At 36.2% G+C, this 17,038-nt stretch overlaps 1 protein-coding gene and 1 long non-coding RNA gene across 2 annotated transcripts; one reads left to right on the top strand and one right to left on the bottom strand.

Moving 5' to 3' along the window:
• Nucleotides 1-2,548: 2,548 nt before the first annotated feature.
• On the bottom strand, nt 2,549-10,509 carry LOC122023860 (sphingosine kinase 1-like). Its single transcript, XM_042582256.1, has 10 exons — nt 10,173-10,509; nt 7,307-7,429; nt 7,094-7,194; nt 6,392-6,464; nt 4,605-4,691; nt 4,407-4,484; nt 4,215-4,285; nt 3,335-3,628; nt 3,020-3,142; nt 2,549-2,920 (listed from the first exon to the last, which is right to left on the bottom strand). The coding sequence occupies exons 1-10, from the start codon at nt 10,507-10,509 to the stop codon at nt 2,705-2,707; spliced, it is 1,503 nt and encodes a 500-aa protein (XP_042438190.1). The 3' UTR covers nt 2,549-2,704.
• A 4,735-nt stretch (nt 10,510-15,244) lies between these two features.
• Nucleotides 15,245-16,599, top strand: LOC122024130. The gene is made up of 2 exons (XR_006123341.1): nt 15,245-16,226; nt 16,472-16,599. It is a non-coding gene; the product is annotated as an uncharacterized LOC122024130 (long non-coding RNA).
• The last annotated feature ends 439 nt before the right edge of the window (nt 16,600-17,038 follow it).

Raw genomic sequence — 17,038 nt, 5'->3', positions numbered from 1 at the left:
TGGGAATTTGCCTGGATCGATCCAAGGCTTATCGCGATAAAACGCGCCACCCCAATCGATCCACTGATCGATTGGGGTCTCTGGATCGATCCGCTGATCGATCCAGAGGCGTTCTGTGTGCTCTGCGACTTGCCCACTCGAGGCTTGTCGCGGGGACCTTCCCAATCGATCGGCTGATCGATTGGGCATCAGCCAATCGATCGGCTGATCGATCCAGACTTGGTTTTTGCCCAAAACCAAGTCTCAAGCCCCCAAACCAACATCCGTTCAATCCATGACCTGTTGGCTCATCATGCCTAGCATCCGGTCACCCTTGACCTACTAGGACTCCCTCACCAAGTGTCCGGTCAATCCCTTTGACCCACTTGGACTTTTCCTCATCGTGCCAAGTATTCGGTCACTCCCTTGACCTACTTGGACTTTTCCCTTCTTGCCAAGTATCCGGTCAATTCCTTTGACCTACTTGGACTTTCACCAAATGTCTGGTCAACCTTGACCCATCTGGATTTTCCCGTGCCTGGCTTCACTCACCAGGACTTCCCTTCTGCCTAGCTTCACTCATTAGGACTTCTCTTCTGCCTGGCTTCACTCACCAGGACTTTCACTTAGCATTACTCACTAGGATTTTCTTCTGCCTGGCTTCACTCACCAGGACTTTCACCTAGCTTCACTCACTAGGATTTCCTTTTGCCTGGCTTCACTCACCAGGACTTTCATACTGCCTAGTTTCACTCACTATGACTTTCACCTGGCTTCACTCACCAGGATTTTCCTCTACCTGGCTTCACTCACTAGGACTTTCACCTAGCTTCACTCACTAGGATTTTCCTCTGCCTGGCTTCACTCACCAGGACTTTCACCTAGCTTCACTCACTAAGATTTTCCTCTGCCTGACTTCACTCACCAGGACTTTCACCTAGCTTCACTCACTAGGATTTTCTTCTGCCTAACATCCCAGTTAGGACTTCCCAGTCAAGTATCTGGTCAACCTTGACCTACTTGACTCTTCTTCTACCAACCTAATCAGACTCTGATCAGAGGGGAATTGCACCAACAATCTCCCCACATGAACAACTGCACCTGCATTGTTCATGTGTCGTCTGCATGTATTGGCAAACATCAAAACCATGACCAAGACTCAAGCTTGGTCAACCAGATCAACCTTGACCTGAGGGATATTGCTTCAACACTAAGGTGGTGATGCTTTTAGAAATCAATATGCCCCTAGGGCGTAGTACAGATAGTGGGCGCATGACATCTCTGGCGTAATGGTCAGGGGTTAATTCTTAAGAACTGACGATCTATGATTTATTCCACAATGCGCCTGACACTTATATACCTGCATGTACCTCCCTTCATATATGTGGAACTCGTACTAGGGGGCGTTAATATAGTGAATCTACATTTTTATTTTAGCAATTAGAAATCAATACAAACGTGATGATATTTTGATGAAATCAACACCAAAGTGGTGTTGATTTCATCAAAATAGTATTAAGGTGGCAATGCTTAATCAAAATAGTACCAAAGTATTTTTATTTTAAATTATTTAATTTTTTATATTTAATTTTAATTTTTTCTCTTCTAATTACTATTAAAAATATATTTAATTTTATATTTATTAATCATTTCTTTAATTTTATAATTTTTACTAACCTTCTTTTATATTTTTAATTTTTTTATTTTTTTATTAAAATTCTAAATTTTAAAAAATATATATAGATAAATTTAGAAGATTATAATAAATTTAATGACGTATATTTAATAAAAGATTTTTTCAACTTTTGCATAAACCTCCTTGATGAAATAATTAAATTTTATTTTTTGATTTGGTTTGATAGTTTGGTTTAAATTAAAAAAAATCAATTTTTTTACTTTGGTTTAAAGAAGCAAGATAAGAGGGGTATTATCTCAAAACAGTGTGCCTTTGAGAAATAAAAAACTATGATGCATCCTTTGAAAATATAATTACTTTAAGTTCACCCTTGATACTTATTATATTATTGCACACTTTTGACAATTCAGATAATAAAGAGCATCCACCCCTCAATCTATGGTACAGTATCCGGACTCATTCTCAATTATAAGATATTTTTCTCCGATGAAATGAAATGACAAATCTATGAGTTGCTCATTGCAAGAGCTTCCAAATTTATTAATGGACAAAAAAAAAATTTATATGGGATCTAATTAGTCATGCCTAGAATGAATAAATCCGGAAGTTTGGATATTTGATACGAGCTTAAAAAAACTCATTTAATTTTTACCTTTTATTTTTCTTTACAAAATATTTTTTTTATAAAATTATATAATAATTTTAATCAAAACTATTACAAAATTAATTAAAATTACTTTAATATTAATCAAAATTGAGCTATAACTCAACATTAATGTAATTTTAAACAATATACTCTACTTTAGCAATTTTGCCAATTTTTTTTTATAATTCTCCTTGCCCTCCTCCTGATTAACCCTCGCTCTCCCGAACAACTTACAGACACGTTATGAAAACTAGATACTTAAATTTATATCCTTGCATGATCATCTATTGACGGCTCAACCTTTAGAAATTTATATTTGCTCATTAATCAACTGTGAGAATAGACAATGATTTACAGTTATCATACAACGATTGTGCATGTTTTCTTTTCTTCCTTTTTGGCCGAGAATAAAGAGTTGACCAAAAAGAATGCTAGATGGATCGTCAGCATCTGGGTGAGAAGATGGTGGCCAAGCCCTTATCCACTGCCATTTCGATGGGAGGGCCATAAGCCATCAGATTATTATGCTCTTTCTCCTGTTTACCACTATTGCAATCAGAGTAGTCTCCCCTTGCTATAACCTCTCCATCCGAGTCGACAATGCCACCCTTTGAGGGATTGCCTACTCTGTTTCCTGGTTCTAACCGAAATCCCTTGACCTGGAAAAGAAGGCAAAGGAACATTGCTCGAGGGCAAAACAAATTGAATGTGTTGGATATCGATTACTGATGTCATGAATGGAAAGAAACATGAAGCACCTTGAAGTACGTGACATATGGCGACTTGCAGTAACTTCCATCGCTCAGCTTTAGCATCAGCGACAAGAGGACTGACTTTGGACAATCTCTGATGATTATGGCATCCAAGTAGCCATCAGAAAACTGCACAGCATTGAACATTATTAAGTGTTTTAACACGTCAAGTTTTGTATCAGAAAAGCTCCCATCATTAGCATTGGAGAGTATTAATTTTCTCTTCATTAGAATAAAAAATTGAACTTGGAAGAGAAGAAAAAAATGGAGATGAAAAAGGTGGAAAAATGAAAAGAAACAAAAAGCAGGCAGAAGAACTACCTTGGCATTTGGTGCTGGCATCACATCTTCAGCTGCCCATGGTACATTGTTGATCGAAACAGCAATGAAAGGACCATTCATACATCTCCATTCACATCCATAGGCGCCCATTGCTAGGCCTTGGTAGCCACACGAGCTGCCAGTTACTGTATCTCCCTGGTCATCTTTGCAAAATTCAGTGCCACTGCTGCAAAAGCTTTGCGTTATTGGTTCTCCGTATGTTTCGTATCCAGGTGCTGGCACAAACTGAATATGCCCGTGATACTTTCGCAGTTTCAATATGCGTAAGAGAGACTAGAAGAAAAAGAGAGATTTTTGTATGTTATAAAACTGAGACATCTTTGAACAGTCAATGAAGTTGAATACTAAATTATCCTTAAAATACTAATTGATATTTTATAGTTGCAAGTTGATACCAGAGGAAGTTATTACAGTGAAGCAGTCACACAGATCTATGCAAGAACTTCAGTAGCCACATAATATGACGCAGTCACCAGTAGAAAAAATAATATTAAACAACCCATACTGATTGAACATGAACACAAAAGGTTGGGCAATACAAGATTTCAGAGCTCAGAGAAATTGAACCAAAATTAAATTTCAAGAACACTAGTACAATGCACAGTGAGAAAATTAGCATTTTAATTCTCAATAAGAATTATACAAAAAAAAATTTGAAGCAAAGAAAAGGCAGGTAATCTTTTAATTTACCAAGAGCAAGCAGGTGAAGCAAATATTAAGAATGTTTTCTCAAAAAATATTAGGAAAATAAGTGAGATGAAAAAACTCTGCATGGCATAGTCTAAATTATTTTTTCTACAAAAATATGAACACAAACAACGCATCTAAGTGACAAAATCAAGTGATGTGCTATACATACATAAAAGTCCAAGCGAGCACTTCCCATCCACCTGTACTTTTCCGATTCAATATCAATATCAGCTACCAAGCCTTTAGGCACCAATATGACAATTAGAAAGGTGTATATAATAGGACATGCAGTACTAAAATAAAAAAGATTATTTAATTGGTTTATGTGAGAACAACTTGACGTTTTAAGTTTTATGCATACCCCAAGTAAGCATCAAGACACAGAAAAATTTAGTCTTTCCTTGTGCGACAGTGACCACATCAAGAGGACGTCTGTAACCTGCATGGTAAAAATAGCTACATTTAAACATTTTGCCTTCCAAAAGAAATGTCACCTAAAGATGTTGTAGTTATTCCTGCAAAGTCTGTGGAAGGAAAAATATATGAAACCAAGCAGAACCTCTAATAACAGAAAATGTGGCATTTGAAACGGAGTATAAATCGCCTACAGAATGTAGAAGTGATTTTGCCATACCATTTCCTGTCCCTACAAACAGAAAAGAAAGCATGAAGTTACATTTTCATCCAAACATACAAACATATTCAATATGGTATCAAAGCACGTGGTCAGGGATTCAAATTCCATCTGTCAAAATTAATAAATAATCTAATTGATTCAAATAACCCCACCCATACATAAAGGGGGAGTAATACCAATATAAATATATAAATCGATCTCTTTCTTAATAGCTGGAGCTTTTTGAGATAAGTTGTTAGCTAATCAACATTATGGATATTGACAAATAAGCTAAGAAAGGAAAAATATCATAAACTGAAACAGGAGAAATTTACAGTAATCAAGAGACCACAAATTTATATGTTAATTTAAGCAGGAAATGGTGAAAAGATATCTCCCAGAATAAAACCATGTTAATTTGTGAACATATCCTTGAATCAGGGTTTTAAATGGCACTTTGGACCACCGAAACCAGGCAGCATGCACATTCCAGGCAACCTCCAAGACCCATGATGCCTCAAGATGCACTCAGCTTTAGGCAGTACGTACCATTCCAACCAGCATTCATGACATGGAATGCCTCGAGACATTGGTTCCAACTCTGGAAATGTGATGGCATCGAAGAACAGATTCTGTTGTTGATCTGCAGCAGCATCTTCCATATTGATGTCGACTGGTACCAATCTGTGCTGACATGCGTTATAAGTGTTGGCACTGTAATCCTGACACCAAAATGGTATATCAAACTTTACTTTGCTGCATTCCTGGTTGGTGCTAACTGAAACCAACCAATCCCACAGATAGTAGGTTGTCAATATCTAAACCCTTATCACTCTAGAAATCACCAATAGCCAAAGCCAAAATAGGATTTTAAACCTTGGTTTAATAAATGATATTCCATCTAAATTTGGACTCATATAAACAACTTGGAGAATGCCACCATATTTGATGATAAAAGTTGCCATGTTATTTAACACATCTCATAACTAAGCCCAATTAGTTCTACTTCTAGCCTGCTCCAACTTGATTGATGCCAACCAACACCAACATGGGTCAACAAACAGTACAGCTGCTTCCACTGAACCCTTATCCTTCAAGGCATCCACCAATACCTATTTAAACGTTCTTTATACCAGAAGTAAGATCTATGTTCTGATTTGGGAACTCATGTACAAAAAAACTTGAAGAATGCCACTTTATGTGGTGCTAAAGTTCTCCTGTTGTTCGCTGACAAATCATATTATAAACTCGATTAGTTCATGTTGGATACATAAAATGATTCAAAGGGACAAAACCTCCTAAGCGAGAGGCAAGAAACTATAGATCCGATCTTCAAATGTGAGAAAATTTCTCTGTTTCAGAAGAAATTAGAAAATTTAGCAGCCAATACATTTTATCTCTATGATCAGTGAATAAGGCAAAGAAGAATCATGGGATCTGACCATGAAAAAATTATAATTGCTATTGTGGCTTCAATTATATATTGTAAAGGCACAATCAAACTCCCACATGAAAATTAAGCGAGAGTTTGTTTAATATCATGTGTCACATATGTAAGGCAATAGACAAATTGTTGGTAAGCAGCAGCTTTGTAGTTACTATTTCCTTGATGCAACAACTGAGTGAACATGCTGTTCAACCAGTTGAGTTTGGTTTCCATATTTAAAAAAAAAGAAAACAGGAAAAATAATGTAATAGGCATTTTGCACTAGCATATCTAGAGGAACAACCTGCTGGAATTATCCCAAGAGGAACTTGAATGGCACTATCCCAGTCTTCCCTTTGAAGTAAACCATTAACTACCTGATGGTACATAGAGATTCAAAGGAAAAACTTCTCTTAGACAGCAAAAATAAAATAATAAAAATAAATAAAATTAGAAACTTAGATAAGCACTTATCAAGGTGAAAAAAATCAACCTCAAGCAGAATTGTAGAACTAAACAATATGAAGAAATAAACAATAGGGATTCACCACGGGTTGCTTATTGTCCAAGTTTTTTGGACACTAAAAAAAGGTGGAATGTAGCAATAAGTGCACACTGACACAATCTTGAAAAGATACCAGGTCAGGGAACACATAGTGAATGTTCCCATCTTAAGAAAATCAAGGCATGTATTCTAACTGTAAGCATATTCCAGATTCACTAAATAGTAAGAAAATTACCGTACATAAGATAGCATTTTTGGTAGGACAAGACAAAATATTGGCTATGCAAGAGAACATGCACTAAGCTTCTGCCTTTTCTAATTAACATCGATACTAAAAGATAGATGGAATATCTTCAGTACTATGAAAGTAGTGGAGAAACGTAAAACATAAATAGCGATGCACATCTAACAAGAATCTCTAAGTGATTTATTATTCAATATTGACAGATAAATTCATGCTTATTTGATGTCTATTTCTAAATTTTGAAGAAAGTTGCTAACCTCCACGAGTACACCATCACCACTGACACACACAATTCCGTCATATTTTAGAAGATCCATGGTCTTAGCAATTTCTTGAGCATGGAGCTGATGTTTAGTTTCTGAAGATAATATAGAAAATTTAACATGTTAAGTAACGCAACTCACATTTGGAGTTTGCCACATGAATAAGAAGAACCTTAGACAAAAATAAATAAATAAAATAAAATCAACCTTTCATGGAGTAAAGGACATTAGCATCCACTAGAAGGGGCTTAATCTCTGTATTGAAAATTCTCAGTGCACCTTTCTTTCCTCCATATGGATTTACAATAATAAACAACCGCTTTGGCCGTCCTATATCAAAGAGATGTCAGATTCTAAGAAAGACAAATGCTTTGTAATACTAGTGAATAGTCCAAATATTAGTGATAGATATTAATGTAGCAAAAGGTGATTCGCTCACCCAAGATGATAAACCATATTCATTATAGTAAAAGGTAATTATGTTCATCCGAGGATGATAGACCATATTAAAAAAAATGTGGTACCGCCATGTTTGCAACCCCCTCACGACTGCCCCACGCCATTGAGAGGGAATTAAGTAGAAACTCAAATTAGCAAGTGCATGGGCTGAGGTTTGCAGAGGTAATAAAATCCCCTGCCAAGTTTCGACCCTGGCCACTACAGCCATTATTTCATGCACTTACCAATTGAGTCAGCCCTGGAGGCCATGATAGACCATATTAATGTTGAACCAGGTAACATTGAACCTATGGCGACCGGCTCGATCCCATGGAAGTTTCCTACTAATCGCTAAGGTAAATCGAAAAGCACTCGTGGTGAGCAGCCTAAAAACCCAGCATCTCATGGTTGTGTGCCTTATTTGAAGGAAAAATCCCTATAAATATGTTGTAGCTAGGAATCAAACTATGGGTGTTTGAGTGACAACTATAGCCCCGGGGGCCATGATAGACCATATTAATGTGGCAAAAAAGGAGATTCGCTCGCCACCAATGTCCCTGCCAACCCGTCCCTAGGCCAATACAAAGGAGGTAAATCACGGATGGCTACTAACCATTACTGCAGTGGCCAAGGCATGGGGAGGTATGCTCGAACACACCGAGTTTCGATCCTATGACCTAACATGATAGATCATATTAAGTTGGTAAAAGGCGACTACACTTGCCCCAGCGCCCCCACCAATCCGTCTCAGCCAACACGAAGAATGTAAATAACGGATGGCTACTTACCCTTGGAATAGTGACTGGAGCATGAGAGAGGCATTTACCTCGGCTATGCTGAGATTCGAACCCCAAACCTCAAGTTGATAGCACTTCATACGCTAGCCACTAGACCATTCCAAGGGGACTAAGATAAACCATATTAAGTCGGTAAGAGGAGACTATGCTCGCCCCACGCCCCCGCCAATCCATCCCAAGGCCAACACTGAGAAGGTAAATCGCGGGTGACTACTAGCCCTTGAAATAGTAACTAGCACATGAGGAAGGCATTAACTCGACTTCGCCAAGATTCGAACCTCAGACCTCAAGTCAGCAATACCGCATTCGCTAACCACTAGACTATCCTAAAGGGACTGATAGACCATATTAAAAATGATAAACCTAGTTAGCCCCATTGAGTAACCTAGGGGTAACCGACCTGGCCCCACAAAATTTTCCCACTGGCCATCAGGGTAAATCAGGGAGCGCTCGCGGCGGACAACGCAGAAGCCCAACAACCTTTCGATGCATGCCCCATTTAGAAGAAAAATTTTTACAAATACACCATAGCTGGGAATCAAACCGCGGATGCTTGAGTGACAACTTGGATGCCCTATTGCTGCACCATAGCCCCAGGAGCTCTGATATACCATATTAAAAAAAAATGACAAACCCAGTTAACCTCATTGAATAGCCCTGGGTGACTGGCCAAGCCCCACAGAATTTTTCCACCGACCACCAGGATAAATCAGGAAGCACTTACGGCAGGCAACCAAGAAGTCTAGCATCCTTTGGTTGCGTGCCCCATTTAGAGGAAAAATTTCCACGAATACACTATAGCTGGGAATCAAACCGTGGGTGCCAAGATGACAACTTGGATGCTCTACCGCTGCACCATAGCCGTGGGTTCCTGGGTAACTCTGATAGGCCATATTAATGTAGTAAAAAGATGATTAGCTCGCCTCTAGCGTCCCCACCAACCCGTCCTTAGCTGATAGACCATATTAAGAACTTTAGGGTGGTGGAAAATTGGAAATCAATGAGAATTATGGAATTGCAATTAAACGTAATGTAAAACTAGAAATTAGATAGAAGTACAAAGATGACAGAACCAAGGGACCTCAATGAAAAATCTTAGTTTTCCCCTAGTTCAGTACAGTCAACGAAGTCATAGTGTCCAACCTGCAGTTAGGACAAAAGACATGCCAAGCTTATAATTTAACTACTATTAGAACAGCCAGAGTAATTTAGATATGACTGGATAACATAATCCTAAACAATATTACCCAACTTGAAAATTGATTACCAGCGGCATAACATCCCGAATGTATATTTAACTTAACTCTTAAAAATTTAGTTAATATTGCAATTTATAAAATTATTTTCAAAAAAATAATTATTATTTTAATATTTTCTCTTGTAGTTCTTATGACAGGATTAAGATGACACCGCACCCTAGGAACAAAGAAGCAGATGTTGAAAATTAAAACGTCGGCTAGCGTAATAGAAAGGCACCAATCAAGCTATTATCCATTCAGGATTTTTTTTTCCTCTGCAAACACTAAAACAAAACAATGAACCTCCCGAAAGTGCTTTGGAAGTTACAAAATTTGGATGGCTGAGGTATCAAGATCTTCTAGGTAAATTCAAATAAGAAGCAAAACAAAGAACCGATCGAGCTGGTACTATTCAAGTAAAAAAAGAACAAAAAAAACACAAATTTTTAGTCAAGGAAATACGTCAACTATCTTTACAAATATTAGGTATTGTTCCAAATATGTAGATATATATTGGCGAAAAAGAAATGGCCTCCCAATAACTTCACTATCAAAGAGCGTATAAAAAACAATTTCCTTAACATAAAGATGCATAGTTACCCAGAGAATCGAGATAAGCGTTCATCTTCTCTGTCCACAAGGAAGCCGCCTCGTCGGTGGGCATATCGAGAACATAATCCCTCCTCACCCGCCTCCCGAGGCCCCCCTGAGAGCCACAGGAAGCCGTCCCCTTGGACGCCTCCACGAATGCCCGGATGGTGATCCGAGCACCCTCCGTTTCGAACCCTAGGACCTCGGAATCGAAGGTGAGGCACCACTTTCCGCCGTTGTCGGAGCTCCAGCGCAGCGCCCCGTCGGGCGCTAGGGTTGCCTCCGCCACTGACCCATCGATCCGCACCTTCTCCTCCAACGAAGGAGCGGCGAGATCGTTCGCCATCCCAGTAATTTCCGCCTCGCGGTCCGGTCTTCCTTGTTCGTCACCGGCTCCGCCTCAAGTCTTTTCTGCGATTCCGGCCAGGGATCGTCCCCCTCTATATGAAACAGCGAAAAAGGCGACTTGCAGCCGTATGCAACGGCCACCCCCTAGTTCAGTCGATTGCTCGTCACCATGGTGGCCGTCGTCGGCACTGCTATCCTCATCGTGATCTGCACCGGGGCGGTCTCCTGCTACCTCCGGTGGAGATGGAGGCAACGACGGCGACGGCGACTCCTCCAATCAACGGCCTCCGTCTCCGATTTGGAATCAACCTCGCCCTTCGCTGACCGCAGGAGGGACGAAAGGGAGAAAGTGTCAGGGTGGGAGATGGACGATGAGGGAGGAGAGGAGTTGGCGTGCGGCGGAAGGATGTCGATGGTGCCGTAATAAGGCAGGGCGAAGTGGGAGTGTAATTTGGAAATGTTAGTTAAGTTATTATTTTTTTTTCTGTTGGTGTTATTGTTGTCGTTGGTAGAAGGATTTTTTTTATTAAAAAATTGCTCACGTTGTCCTGACTCCTAATGAGTAAGGGCCACATTAGTTATTGCGGATGAACTAATGCGGTGCTTTTTGCTACAACAAAGGACCGCATAAGAAAGAATTTGAAAGTCATAAAAAATTTTAAAATATTAAATATTTATATATTTATGATAAAAATTTAAAAATAATTAAAAACAGAAAATAGTTAAAAATAATATATCTATAATAAATATAAATAAATTATAAAATATTTAAGACTGACGTGTATATAATAATTGAGAGATTTAATTTTTTGTATTTAATAATTAATATTTTTATTTTAATAATAAATAGAAAATAATTATAATTTATGCTAGTTTAGATTATTTCTTATTTAAAATATTTTTTTATATTTATTATTGAGTCAAATTTATAATAAAAATTGAGTCCTATATTTTAATTATTTTTAAATTAATATAATTTTTAGTCTAATTTCTGTATAATCTATATGAATTTCTTTTCTTTATATTAGCCGTTGCATGTATAAATTACATGTGTAATATAATATATAAATATCTATAAATTTTATAAAATAAATATTTATTGTCAAGTAATTAAATAACATTATTTAATGATAATATAATTTATTCTATAAAAATTTTGATATAATTTTACTAGAAATTAGATTTCCAAATAAAATCATATCTACAATATTCTAAATTCATATCTAGCTAGTAAAACTAAATTTTATTATATATATATATAATAAAAATTATGTTATTCATTACGTTGTTCTTAGATGGTGGGCCAGTTCAAATTTAATGTTACATTAATTGATATAAAAGATAAAAACATGATGCTTCAATTTCGATATTAGTTAATTTCATTATCCATAATACTCAAATTTCATGTATGCCATTATCCACAGTCAGTTAAAATTGGATAATTTATCAAAGAGCACATATATTTCTAAATTTATAAAAAGATGTATATTATTATAATATTTATCAAAAGGTACATATTTTCAAGTGTATTGATCATTTTATCCTTATGATAAATTTAACTTGTTTCTTTTCTTTATCATTTTCTCTCTCTTTTATGCATACAATTAATTTTATTTTTCATCTTCTTTTTTGCATACATACATGCGTAATGTAGGTTTGATATGTAAATCATATCAAGGCCACGACATTTAGAGTTTAGTTGAGTTTTTTTATAACATTTTAATACATTTGGAAAAATCGAAATAATTAATAAATAACATATTTGAACTCTTTGCAATCTCATAAATCGACAAAAACTAATACAATAAAGATGAATCAGCAAAAATCCTCATGCATGGGCCTAATATGAAGTAGGTCTGATATGATTTCATATCAGGCCCAACGTGAGCTTGATATGGTTCCATATCAAGCCCAATGTGGAGGTATTTTTTTGTTGATTCTTTCTTATTACATTTTAACACATCTAAAAAGCTGAAATAAACAATGTATAACATATTTGAACTCCTTGCAATCTCAGAAATTTATAAGAACTAAAATGAGTGTAATCAGAACTTTCTAGGTCCTAGAGAGCTCCGATTGCATCCATTTTAATTGTTGTGGATTTATGAGGTTGTAAGAAATTCAAATATACTATCCATTGTTTAGTTTGGCTTCTCGGAGGTATTAAAATGTAATAAGAAATAATAGACAAAAAAATCTTCACATTGAACCTAATTCATATTAGGCCCACGTATGAAGATTTTTGTTGATTCATCGTTATTACATTTTTATACCTATGTAAAAGCCGAAATAAATAATAGATTAATTTTTATCGATTTCTGAGGTTGCAAAGAGTTTAAATATATTATCTATTCGACTTCTCCAAATGTATTAAAATATTATAAAAAAATTAATTAAACTCTAAATATTGTGGGCCTGATATGATTTACATATCAAGCTTATATTGCATGTAAAAGAGAGAGAAAATAAAAGAGAGAGAAAAAAACAACATAGAAAAGAAAAAAAGTGAGGATAAAATGAGAAACACATTTGAAAATGTGTGTATTTTAGTAAATACAAAGTAGCGTACGTCGTTTGGTAAATTTAGAAATCTACTTGCGTCTTTTCTTAAAATTTGATACTTAATTTATTTCTTTATATATTTTTTAATAATTATTTTTTATTATAATTCCATTTTTATTTTATCATTATATATAGTAATGTCTTCCGACATCTTTTGCACATTTTTTTATCTTTATTTTTTATATTTTTATTCTACTCCATGTCATTAATTTTTTATTGTCATCTGTTATATCGGGATCTAATTAAATTTTAATAATCTCTCGTCATGTTCGACTTTATCATTACTATTTTTCATCATCCAAAAAAAATTGTTACCGCTAAAACAGGGGAAAAGATTTTTAAAAAAAAGGAAAAAAAAGTTTTAAAAAATAGAAAAAAGAGAGAGTGTGTGTGAGAAAAAACAGGGAGGAGAAAAAATAAAGGAAATCTCCTATACTCCATTACTTCATAATCCTTCATCTCCCATAACCTCCCAATTTATGTGAAGACGTATGGAATTAAGATACTTGATTTGCCCTTAAAGAGCGTGAGTTTCAAAATAGTTATGCACTTATAAATACTCATTTATGTATTCTTTTAGTGAGGGTGAAAAGAAGGGTTAATAAAATTTCCTTTACGTATATGCGATTGTTTATATAATTTCTCAATTTATTAGCACGCGAGTTTTTTTTAATTCAACTATAAGCAATATAGAAAAGGATATGGAAATGTTTATTTTTTTCTCCATTAACTAGAATTATTCATATGCCAAAAAGATAAATTTATTGTTCTTTCATAATTTGTTAGTTATTGTGCGATTAACTATTAATTAGTTACTTATTTCCATGAGTTACAATGTTTCAAAAATATTTTACAGTATATGTTACAAAATCATCTTTTGATTATATTATGTTTTATCATTTATTAAGAAATATATATGATACATGATAATTATTATTAATGATTTAGTTTTCTTTGTATTAAATTCTCACTATGTCTAATCTTTCAAAATTAAAGTTTGTGACTCTTGACATTTTTAAAAAAAAATTATCTATCATGAATTTTGAATGCAAAGATTCATTTGGATGAGATGGGTCTTGAATACACCATTAGAGATGGAAATAAGGAATCTTTACAAAATAGTGCAAAAGTAATAATATTTATTCATCATCATCTTCATGAAGGATTGAAAATCGAATATTTAATTATCAAAAATCCACTTGAGTTATATAATAATTTTAAGGAAAAGTATAATCACTATAAAACACTGATTCTTCCAAGTGTTCATTATGAATGGATTCATTTATGTTTACAAGATTTTAAATCTATAAGTGAATATAACTTAGCTATGTTTAGAATTAGATCAAAATTAAAATTATATAGTGAAAAAATTACCAATGAAGATATGTTTGAAAAAACATATTTTACCTTTCATGCATCTAACATGATCATGCAATAAGAATATAGAGAGAAAGATTTCAAAAACGATTCTGAGTTGATTACATATCTTTTGTGGCTTAGTAAAACAATGGACTTTTGATGAAAAATCATAAGACTCAGCCAACTATATAGCGCTAGTCCATTCTCTGAAGTGAACAAGATAACTTGCCAAACTAATAAATAACAGCATAGACAAAAATTTAATTGGATAACTCCACCCGTGATGACCTAGTCATGGCCAGTCACAAACCCAGATAAAGGAGGAGGGTTGCGTTAGGTTGTCAGCCAACGTTAAAATTATGACAAATATTCAATGAATAAATCCATTAAATTATTATGCTAATGCTAGGTTGTTCCTCGGAAGGAACATATTGCAGGGTCCGACTGTAATGTCTCGATAAGGACCGCTACATCTCCAAAACTCGGGTGTAGTGCTAAATATGTAAGAATTCACGTTACATGTTATGACTGTAACGTATCGGCAATGACTGCTACTGTAAAATACGGCAACAAATATAATTAAATAAAAAGGTTTTAATGGACGAAAAATCTTAATGGAATTTTTAGAAATTTTTAGAAATTTTCTAGGATTTAATTGGAGCTCGTATGATGTATTTAGAGAGGATGCAATAATGGGGCCGATAAAAGCCTGTTAGAAATACCCGGAAGTAGGAGTTGATTAAGGAAATCAACTTAGGGTTTAATTGCACTAAACCTAAGTATTTATTATAAAATCTCTCCAACCCTCATAACCTACCTGACACCTCCTCTTTCCCCCTTCCAGCGCCGAGCTCCTCTCCCGTGCCCTAAGCCGACGCGCCACCATCCCTCTTCCTCCCACGAGCATCCGGACGCCGACGCCCTCTCTTCCTCGCACACAGACCGCAGCCGCCGGCCTCTCCTCACGCGTAGGCACCATCTTCACCGGCGGCCTCTCCTTCCTTCCCTCGCTCGAGCACCACCACAGTAGCTGCCGGCCTCCTCTCTTCGCGTTGTGCCCTAATTGATCCGGCAAGTAAATCTAACTATGAAAACATGAAATCTGTGAGGTATAGGAGAGGAACGCATGGAGAGGATGAGGTACTGGTTCGCTTGTTTGATAGTATGGTATTTCGGTTCTGGATGAGTTTTCTTGCTCCGCGATTTTCATGTTGATCAGTCCTTTACGGTAAGGATTCCCGGCTTTCCGGTGGAGTTTGGTTTTAGTAGACGTTTTGATGGTCTTTTGGGTTGGAATTCACGATGTTGGTTCTCTTGTGGCCTGTTGGATTGAGATTTCACAGTAGACTTGAAGGTTGAGAATCGATTTCGAAGTCATCTTGTTTTCTTCGAGATAGTAGTAACTTTGTAACAGATTTGGTAGGATGTGTATCATTTTCAATATTGTGAACACTCCTTCGTATTGGTTTGAAATTCTAGTACGGACTTGGAAGTAAGGGAATTGGTGTAGATTTAATAATTGTTTTTTTTTTGTTGTTTTCTCTAGCTATGCATGATTAGACTGAAACATCATAAAAATGTAGTTAGGTAACCATCTGATGATGTCTCATTTTCTGTAAAGGTTCAATTAATTATTGTGCATGTATGTTGGCAAGTATTACTTCTTCTTGTAGGTAAGGATTTGGGAGTCGTTTAAGGGGTTGGGAAGCCTCTTTCGGTGGTGACCAAGGGAAAGGATGGAGATGAGGGTTATTCTTCTTCTTGGTGATTTTCGGCCGCCTAGAACAGATTTAGGTGGGTGAATGGGTTACAATATTTCTTTGTTTTATGGTGATTCGGAAATTCTAGCTTAGATTCAATGGGTTGTAATCGAATTCGATGTTGGTTTTATTTTGGGCATGCTAGTCTCAGATTTCTGATGGATTTAGATGAATCGAGGTTTATAGTTGGATTGAGATTTTCCCCTAATTAAGTTGGGTTTGAGTTTGGTTAGTTGGTGCTTATGAAATTAGCTAAGTTGTACAATATATAATTTACAGGATGTCATTTTGGGATGAGCACTCCGACGCGGGGATTGTTTAGCTCGAGCTATATATTAAAGGCGGGTACTTCTTGCTTTGTTTTTCTTTTAGTACATTGACCTTAGTGCATGAATTATTTTGGATAAGGACTGTTTACCTTGACTCCACTCTTATTTTTCCAGTGCTTGATACTTCCACGTTATCTTTGAGATATTCATTTCCATATCTATACAGTCTCTTTTGTTGTCCATGATCTGTAGCAGATACTAGATATCATATTTGTATGCTTTAACTGTGTTTGTTTATGTACGATATTGAGCATGCTGGCTTCATGTAGCATACCTGTTTCTGCTTATATATATAGCATACATGCCGCATCCTCGGCCACTCAAGAGAGTGGTAGCTGGAGTTGATGCCGCTTATCTTGTCGTGCCGCACTCGGCCACGCATGGGTAGTGGTAGCTGGAGTTGCGAGCAGCAGGGACCCCCTTCGCTGTGTAGCTAGTTAGCTACTCAGCACCTGTCCATCCGGTCACTCGCGGGAGTGGCGGCCTTTGGGTGGTACAGTTGTCATTGATCCGGCCT

The sequence above is a fragment of the Zingiber officinale genome, chromosome 9B (genome assembly GCF_018446385.1).
Source record: "Zingiber officinale cultivar Zhangliang chromosome 9B, Zo_v1.1, whole genome shotgun sequence".
NCBI lineage: Eukaryota > Viridiplantae > Streptophyta > Magnoliopsida > Zingiberales > Zingiberaceae > Zingiber > Zingiber officinale.
Note: the sequence above shows the minus strand (reverse complement) of the source record. Positions and strands in the feature narration are given on the sequence as shown.